Source organism: Chenopodium album, chromosome 15, assembly GCF_948465745.1.
Source record: "Chenopodium album chromosome 15, dcCheAlbu1.1, whole genome shotgun sequence".
NCBI lineage: Eukaryota > Viridiplantae > Streptophyta > Magnoliopsida > Caryophyllales > Amaranthaceae > Chenopodium > Chenopodium album.
The window spans coordinates 21,571,617-21,580,544 of NC_137848.1; the positions used below are offsets into that span (position 1 = coordinate 21,571,617).

At 34.3% G+C, this 8,928-nt stretch overlaps 1 protein-coding gene across 2 annotated transcripts; it reads right to left on the bottom strand.

Annotated features, from left to right (window-relative positions):
• Window positions 1-3,478: 3,478 nt before the first annotated feature.
• LOC145582080 (type IV inositol polyphosphate 5-phosphatase 7-like) lies at window positions 3,479-8,220 on the bottom strand. Of its 2 annotated transcripts, none has more exons than XM_081639111.1 (13): window positions 8,071-8,220; window positions 7,531-7,621; window positions 6,992-7,060; window positions 6,773-6,857; window positions 6,586-6,690; window positions 5,691-6,483; window positions 5,390-5,583; window positions 5,173-5,281; window positions 4,936-5,084; window positions 4,565-4,815; window positions 4,404-4,455; window positions 3,918-3,989; window positions 3,479-3,816 (listed from the first exon to the last, which is right to left on the bottom strand). In XM_081639111.1, the coding sequence occupies exons 4-10, from the start codon at window positions 6,829-6,831 to the stop codon at window positions 4,593-4,595; spliced, it is 1,632 nt and encodes a 543-aa protein (XP_081495237.1). In that variant the 5' UTR covers window positions 6,832-6,857; window positions 6,992-7,060; window positions 7,531-7,621; window positions 8,071-8,220; the 3' UTR covers window positions 3,479-3,816; window positions 3,918-3,989; window positions 4,404-4,455; window positions 4,565-4,592. The 2 variants fall into 2 exon arrangements, with proteins under 2 accessions (XP_081495237.1, XP_081495236.1); XM_081639110.1 differs by having other exon boundaries at window positions 7,756-8,220.
• Between the last annotated feature and the right edge of the window lie 708 nt (window positions 8,221-8,928).

Consider the following 8,928-nt stretch of genomic DNA (forward strand, 5'->3'; position numbering starts at 1 on the left):
TTAGAAAGTAATTGAAGTTGAACAACAAGCTTAATTAGAATAAGTACATCTAGCTATTTTGTAGCTATTCACGAGATTTATGGTTATAGCTAGCTACTCTAACGATTTATTATATTTAGAACATAGCAAAGCATTATTCATTAGCACCTAGAAATTAAGATCTAGATTGCAATTCTCTGTCGTTTGTACGTGATGCTTAATTTTTGTTTCAGAGAGCTTTAAGCATAACATTTAACATTTATTAATCTATCTTTGTTCGATTGCTTAGATTTTCCTTCAGTCGATTGCTTTGATTTTTATTATGTCTGATGCAGTATAACAAGTTAGTAGAATTTACACAAATCTGTAAAATTCTCCAAAACCTATATTATTAGGTGTCAGGACAGACACAATTGTACTAGTAAGTTACTCGAGCATGGATGGATAACGAAAATAAGATATATATTGATGATACATCTTGGTGCATATATTGTGACATTAGTGGCAATTTATACATTGATGAATATTTCAAGTACTTGGTGAAAAGTTTATGTTTCCTGCTGCTTTTATTTCATAAGAATTTATTGAATCAATTAAGATTCGAGTATTGGGACACTGAAGCACCGAAATCTTCAGCTTTCATCTTCTTTTTCTTTATGTCTGGTACGTTGCAGACAATTTCAATTATAGGTCTGGTCTAACAGTGCTAAAACACTATATTTATATATACTTTAAATACATCAAAATCCTAGTCTTGATATGATGTCCAACCTGGTTTATGATCCTGATCTCCTGTTATTTATATCTAGTGACTTCGATCATTCCCCTCATCATCATGTATACCGACTGTAGCTGCAAGAATTCGATCTTTAAGTACCTATAGAAAATGAAGAGGAGTAATTTGCTTGTATTCTCTATCAGGATACAGCTCGAAAGAAATCAAAGCGCATAGGCAATTTTTGAATACTGTAAGGGGGGTGTTGTCAGTTTTCAATCACCCTATCTTAGATTATAGGCAGGATTTTGTAAAACTGTATTGCAAATTGTCACCTTGTCTAATCTTACAGAATTACATTATATGTCTCAATTGTTTTACGAACAAAAACTTGATTAGTATAAGCTAGTCTATGGGTTTTGGTACAGTTAATAACAACAGGACTTACATGTACTATTGTTATCTCAGATCAAAAACTAACATCACTGCATTCTTGTACCAACTTTGTATAGTTCGTTGATTCTCTTAATCCAAAATCTTATGATGTTAAAATGTATGATTTTCCTTGGGGCTTCATTTAGTTTGCATAAATTTTAATGTTAAGACAGGTGAGTTACGAGAGAGACTACTGAAGAGACTATTGTTGGATTTAATGCTAAGGAATTGTAAAAAGCTTATTTTACTTTCTCATTCTTCTATTTTGAGGGAAGAAAGTGTTTTGCACCACGTTGGTGGGATATGAATCTCTTAATATTTGCTTTGCGGTGCTTCTCCTTGTGGTTTGGGCTAGAAGCCTAGAAGTGGCATAGTTGTACTGCTGTTTGGCGGATTCGTGTTCGTGACGCCTCATAGCTTCTAATACAGCGATTGCCTTGTCTAAACTAGACATTGGTGAAAATCATATGTGGTACTCTATTAACTTTTTTTGGTTTAAAAATGTTGCAATTAGCGGATATGGATAACTAAGTGGGTGGTTGCAGAGATGAATTTAAGCTTGTACTCGTTGAGAGCATTATCACTCGTGGTATAATTTTATACCACGGCGTAAAAACTCATTAAAAACATGCAATTTTTTACTACATTGGTGGTATAAAACTATACTATTTGATGGTATATACCATCCCATGGTAAACAATTGCTTTGGTTCCCGTGAAACATGAACCAACCAAGTCATGCCATGTGGCCTGGTTATCATGTATCTTTTATTTTTATTTTTTTTTCAATTGCATTTTAAGAAAAAATTATAAAGTAAAAAATTATGAAAAAATTACCATTGTTCATAATTTTTCAACACCTACACATAAACACCCATATTGACATAGTTTTATATATTTTTTCGAATTCACTTTTTACTTCTTAAATTGCTTATTTTATTTAATTAACTTTACAAACATTAATTAGTTATTTCCAATAATAAAATGAAATATAATTATAATTAAATTAAGTGTATCATTAATACAAATAGGAGAGAGAAAGTGTGGTGGTAAACTTTTTTTATACCATGAGTGGGATGATTTTTGGAGAAAATATATTGTATTATGGTATAGATGATGTGGAGGAGTGAGAAAGTGCTAGAGAGAGAGGGATGGTATAAATTTTTATACCATGAGTGAAGATGGTCTGAAGGGGATGAATGCAAGTATTGTATTTGCCATGAGTGGTGTGGTGGGGCGGGGATTGGTATGAGATTTTTTAAGCAAAGATGGGTGTGAAGGTATGATCCTCCTCCTCCGATCCGCCCTATCAACATCCTTAGATTCAAAAATTTTGTTGCCACCTTACTAATCAAAAAAATAAATGGAATAAAAATTTATGGTCAAATTTTGGATTAAGTAGTCAAAATGATGAAGATTCATCCAAATTCATGATCCATCTCAAATTTCACTATCTTTATTTTTTAGTGTCTGGTAAGAGACAGAAAGAGACTTGATCAGTATGATCACAGTGGTTTAGTCTCCGTCTTCAAAAGCAAAGGTCCCCGCTTCAACATTTGCAACTTCAAAACCTAACATTTTAAGGGAATCTATAACTGGTATACTCCAATGTTTTTTTTATTCTGCACCTTAATCCCTAAGATTTTTAATCCTTAATCCTTTGATTTTGTACCTTAATCCTTATCTTGTACCTTAATCACACATGCACTTCACAATACAAACAACTTTTCTTTTAAGTATCCAGCACACATAATATGCATCATCATAATCATTGAAGTGAGAACAAGATATTCATAATGCTGTATATGCGTAAGAACAAAATGACAAGGCTCTCATGTTTGGTAACCTGTGAGATTAAGCTTTTGGTTGAGATGGTCTTTTAACAGTTACCAATTGACCTTAAATAAACCGATGATAACACGAAGAATAGGAAAGATGAGCCGTCTCATAAGTTATACTGAGTCTAATACATAAGGCAAGAGTTAGGAATAATACGGAGTAGTAAATTTTTGACTCCAATTGAATGCGCAAATCAAAAATAAAATTTCATGATGTAAAAAGAATGTTTGATACTACTATTAAATACTGTAAAAATAGAGAAATAATGAGTTTCCAGATTTTGGTGCCAAAACCTGTAACGTTGTCTAGTGCTTTTCAAGGGTGTTGGGGACACCTCGCGGGAAAAGCAAAAGGCAAAGCAAACACATACAGAAGCAGTGGACTTTGGGGGATAATCAAGAGAATACCCAACCTTTTTCAGGGAAATGATTAGTTACCATATTATATTATATACTTTTAAAATTTAATTAAAATAAAACCCTTTAATATCTCACTATCATTAAACTTGTACTAGATAAATAAAATATTTTTCTATTGATTTTCCATCACTTTCACAACGAATGCCTAATCAAATCACTAAGCTCCTATCTCTTTTTTTCTAAAATCAAAAAAATAAAAAAAAAATGGGGAACCCCACTAAATCATAGTCAGCAAAATCAAACTTCACCCATAAAAATAAAAATAAAAAAAGCTACCAAAAAATAAAGGAATACCCTAAATTGATTAGCTTGGTCAGCAAAAAGTTGTTCGAGTTGAATCTTGTTAGCTTCGTTTTGAGATGAATATTAACCACGTACTTATGTACAATTTCGAGTCATGTTCTTGTTTACAAAATTGCAGAATTTACACCTGTAATAAGACGGTCGTGAAAGAGATTAGTTAACAAACACTAATACTACAAGATTAGATGAAAAGAGTAGATAAGCCAAAAAGAGAAGCACAAGAGGCACCTTTTTCGAACAATGAACAAGGAAATGTCTGCATCATGTCAAGGAATTGAGTTTGTACAAAGCTATTCCCGCCTGCAAAAATGGGGACCATCATCTTAGTTGTTAATGGAAATGTGCAACAAATTCTGAATATTTGTCTCTCTATAAAAAAATAACATGCCCTTGAACAGTTTTCCTTTTCATTCCTCTCTTATGTAAAACAATTTCAGGTTTAGATCTTGGGTTTGGTCACGTTGTGATCTTAGTCACGGAACCACTTTAGCCATCAACAAACGGATGGCTTGTGGTTGCCGCAACCTAATAGTACTACATTTGTTTTAAGGACCATCGTGATAGGGTGGTTTGTGGTAGCTAGAGAATGAGGTTTGGTTTCTAGTAGAATTTTGTTTTACGCGGTAACTTAGCATGCTTTAATTAATTACACAACTACGGAGTATAACATAAAATAGAGGAAAGGGACTTCAAATATTATACAACGAATCTTACCAGTAAAATATTCTGAATGGCAGAGATAGAGTAGCATCTGAGCTTGATCATTCTGTCAGTGAGATAACACAGTTAATAAGATAAGAATATTAACAGGCATCTCTTGTCTCAGAAGTAAGGTAGATGCAGAAGATTCAGAAAAAAAATGAAAGAGTGAATACTTGATGATGTCTTGCTCAACCCAATTCCTCAGAAAAAGCAAAGTTCGGTATACCCATGTGAGTAAGGCAAGAGATCAGCAACTTCTACTCTGGAACTAGCACAACTCATGCTTCTCCTTAATCTGGCTGGGATCGATTCCACCTCGGCCCAAAATATACTGTAAACTGGTCTATGATCTGAAAACCTTGACTCAGCGCGGACATAAGACAACTGGTGCAGGCCATTTCCGTACCACAATATTCGATCACACCTTCAAAAATATACATTTACCAATCAGAATGTAAACTCATAGCTTTTTGTTAACTTTTTTTTCTGATTTGGAATAAGTGTACTCGGTTATCCCTGAACTTTTTTAAGGGATTAGACTTACCAAGCTGGTGTTCTTCTTTTCTCCTTAGGATGCAGATCATCCCCTGCATATCTGTCTGAGTTGTGAGAATACTTGTAAGTTGGTGGGAAATATATACTTCCCTCTTTCCACTCGTTAAATACACGGCCTCTTCTTTGTTCTGTACGCAACTGCAAACAAAACCAAATTATAGTTGTGATAGGATGTTAACAGCTTGTCTCATTAAAACATTAAGAGGCATTCGGGAAAGTACTAAACCTGGTCTCTCTCTAGCAATGCCCTCCAGTTTTGCATCTCAACAAGTGCCCTGACTGACCGATATGGGAGTGTTAACCGATAATTTAGATCCCCAAGCCAGATGACTCGACTGCATTTAATTGTAAGTCGCAGAAATTGGAGAAATTTTGTTAATTATTTGATTGATACAAATGTCAACTAAATGAACATAATCTATGTTTGTTGCAAAGGATCTTACTCATGCTCAACAATTGTTTCAGGGGACTTCTCATCACCCACATTACTGACGCGTGGAAACCTTGTCTTCCTCAGGATCTCCATGACATCAGCATTTCTGCGCAGCTCATCGCCTTCTTTCTGTCCTGAGGTTAAATGGCTGCAGACAAAACAGAAGCTGGTCTGATGCAACAACATGCTGACTGAAATGGAACCCTACAGAAGAAGATCAGGATATCACATTTCTATAATTTCTCTCCTTTACCAATTATACAGATTTTCAACAAGTGTGTGCACTAGCACTTAGTAAAAAGTTTAGGTACCTTATTTCCAAGGTAACCCATTAATCCTCTACCAACACAAGAGACTTTCACATTTCGTACGTGCTCTCTCAAATCTTTCCTGACCCATACTGTGAGGAATACCCCAACCATTTGCTTGCTTACCACCAAGCAGTACCGTGATTGCTTAGGCTGTCGGTAACAGATGTCACTATGGGTAGATCCACTACATGACATCGGTGAAAATAAAACTGTGCTTGGTGAATCACCCGGACCATAATCGTCATCAGATGAACCCCATTTAGAGAAATCACTTGGCCTGAAATCACTAGGCCTATAATCACTTGCCCTGTAATCACTGGGCCTATAGTCACTAGGCCTATAATCACTTGCCCTATAATCACTTGCCCTGTAATCACTAGGCCTATAATCACTTGGTCTGTAATCACTTGCCCTATAATCACTCGGTCTGCAATTGCTTGGTCTATAATCACTCGGTCTGTTACCAAATATAGCCCGGTCACAGACACTATAACGCCTTTCAAGTCGAGGCTGTGATGTGGAAGGGTCATTGTCCATCTTCCTACTACCTGTGGCTTGAAATGATCGGCGAGGGAGGAAAGATGCAGCTCTATGGCGACCGGACCCTTCAAAATCAGCATTTATTTCTACAACTGGATTAGGAACAGGGGACGGAGTATGGTTACCACTGCTTCCACAAATCCCAGGACGGTTATTTAATGTCTTTCTTATTAGGTTGACCCATCTTTTCGCGGGACCATTATCTTCAGCTCCTAATATGTTGCTTGGATTTAAGGGCACAATTTCCTGAAATCTGAAAGATAAACTATTTAAACTTCTAACATCAATTGTACATCAGCAACAAGAACATCAAATTCACCAAATCTTGCAGCTGAAATGCAACATGATCACATACCCAAGAACATAAATATCAGCAGCAGGTGAGGCATGAAGCCAATCATCAAGGTTCATATTACTTGGTGGTGATTTCCCACCCACATTCCATGTTGCTACAAAAACACTGAACCCAATTCAACTGTATAAGTATATATTCTTTCAAAGGCCAATGGATTCGGGTTTAAAACACAAATAGCTTAAACTACCTATGATTCTGGACATCTATGATCCTAGGATGCTCAAGATATTCCTTGCCAAGTCGCATCCGATCCGAGTTGATGTTGAATTTCTCTGCACCACCAATAATGGGAAACAAGAACGACAATTTGTCACTAAATATAAAAAGTATCCATGAAATTACACCACTACTTTAGTGATCAAAATTCATCACATACTTGTAAATTATACTTTATCTATAATTTTACCTGTTTTGCTTTTCTTGATATTACATGGCTCCCTCTCTGAGAAGCTACTTCTCCACTCCACTTCACCTCCTGAATTACCATAATTCAAACTTTATATTATAACCACATCTTCAACAAATCACACTTAACAGTAATATGCTCAAATGCTTTCTAATCAATAAACATAAACCGTCCAAATTAAATAAAAACACAATAGTTATAAGTCTTATAACAAGACAAAATAGACAATTTAGAGAGTTTTATTTTCAGCCAATCATTAATTTTTAAGCATACTTGGTACTATTACCAAATAAGACTACCAACCCTTCTCCCATAAAAGAACAAAAAAACAAAATTTAGCCTCTAACTAACTGGTTAAGGTAGACAATACAAAAATACTCCCTCAATCCGGAATTAAATGTCACATTTATAACTCGATTTGAACCCGTAATGTAACAACTAAACCTGGACCGATATAAATTGAGTCTAAATTCAAAATTTTGCAAAATGCAAAACAATAAAATTGGAAGTTATGGAAATTAAGAAGCTAACTATCATACCTCCATAAGCAAGATCATCAACAACAAGAAATTCCTCGCATTTAGTCTTGATATTGAACCATTTTTTAATCAGAGACTTCGACCACCAAAGCTTCAACCCCACAAAACAAAAATTAATTAATTTTAATAACCAACATTATATCATCTAAAAAATACAGTTAAATTAAAAATTATAATTAAAACAGCTAAATTTAGAAAAAAAAAATGGTGGAAAAATTAAAAAACCTTGCTTTTCTTGGGTTTTTCATCTCTCATTGTATCACCAATTCTTCATACAGCTCTTTGTTCAACCTACTCCCCCCTCCCACCTCACTCTTTCTTCAAAAATACTCTCTAATTATGTTAAGTATTACCTTAATTATTTTGTCTCTCTCATATAATATAATGTACAAAAATAATACAGTACCCAGTTTACAAAAATAAAAACCCACTAAAATTCCCACAAGTGGTAACCAAATAAATGGGAAAAAAATTATTTTTTGTGTGTAAAATTTTTTCTAGAGAGAGAAAGTAGAGAGAAAAAACAAAGAATGAACACACCTTAATGCGTGAGGAAGTAATAAGAGATGGGTTTTAACTTAAAAACAAGACAATGCCGCAATAAAAATTTTCAGTACTACTTCTACTCGTAGAAATTCTAGTGAGAGAAACTTTAGAGAGAGAAAATAACAAACCAAAGAAAAAAAGGAAAGCTCGTTTTTATTGGTAAAATCAAAGCATTTTGAACAGAATAAAGTGCAATTGGATGAAGAAGAATGAGATTTTCCCATGCTTTTTTTTTTTTTTTTTTTTTTTTTTTGTGGGCCACAATAGAATTGAATCCTAAACACAACGATAAGAGGGGGGGGGCAAGGGCCCAAGGAATGATAAAGAAAGGAGTAATGTCGTTTTGCTTTAACTCTTTAAAGCAAAACGACCAGGTCAGCGAAAACAGAGCTGCCCGAATGGTCAAGCAAAGCTGCCCGTAAGTAAGATTCTATTAAGAATGAATGTTGTTGTTTTTGGCAAACAATTAGTCTTACTACCAACAAAGTTAAAGTTAAGTGGTGGGATATGTAAGAAATATTGCTCTCTTAAAGCAAAAGTGAGTTTTTTTTTTATTATTTATATTGTCATATATTAGTGTAATATAGTGATTTTATTTTTATATTTTCCTTACATATATGAAGATTAGTTTGTTTGCTTTTTCTCTCTTTAGTTGCAATCTTACTTTCTTGGGGTGTGTTTTGAAGGAATTTTTTACTGAATTGGAATGTGTATGGAGAAAGGGATTCTCTCATGGGTAATTGTTTGATTATATTAATTTTTTGGATTATGTAATTTAGGGTTTTTGTTTTTCAATTCAATATCATATTTTTTTAAGAGGAATCAAATGGTACATTTAGTATTAGGTAAGCA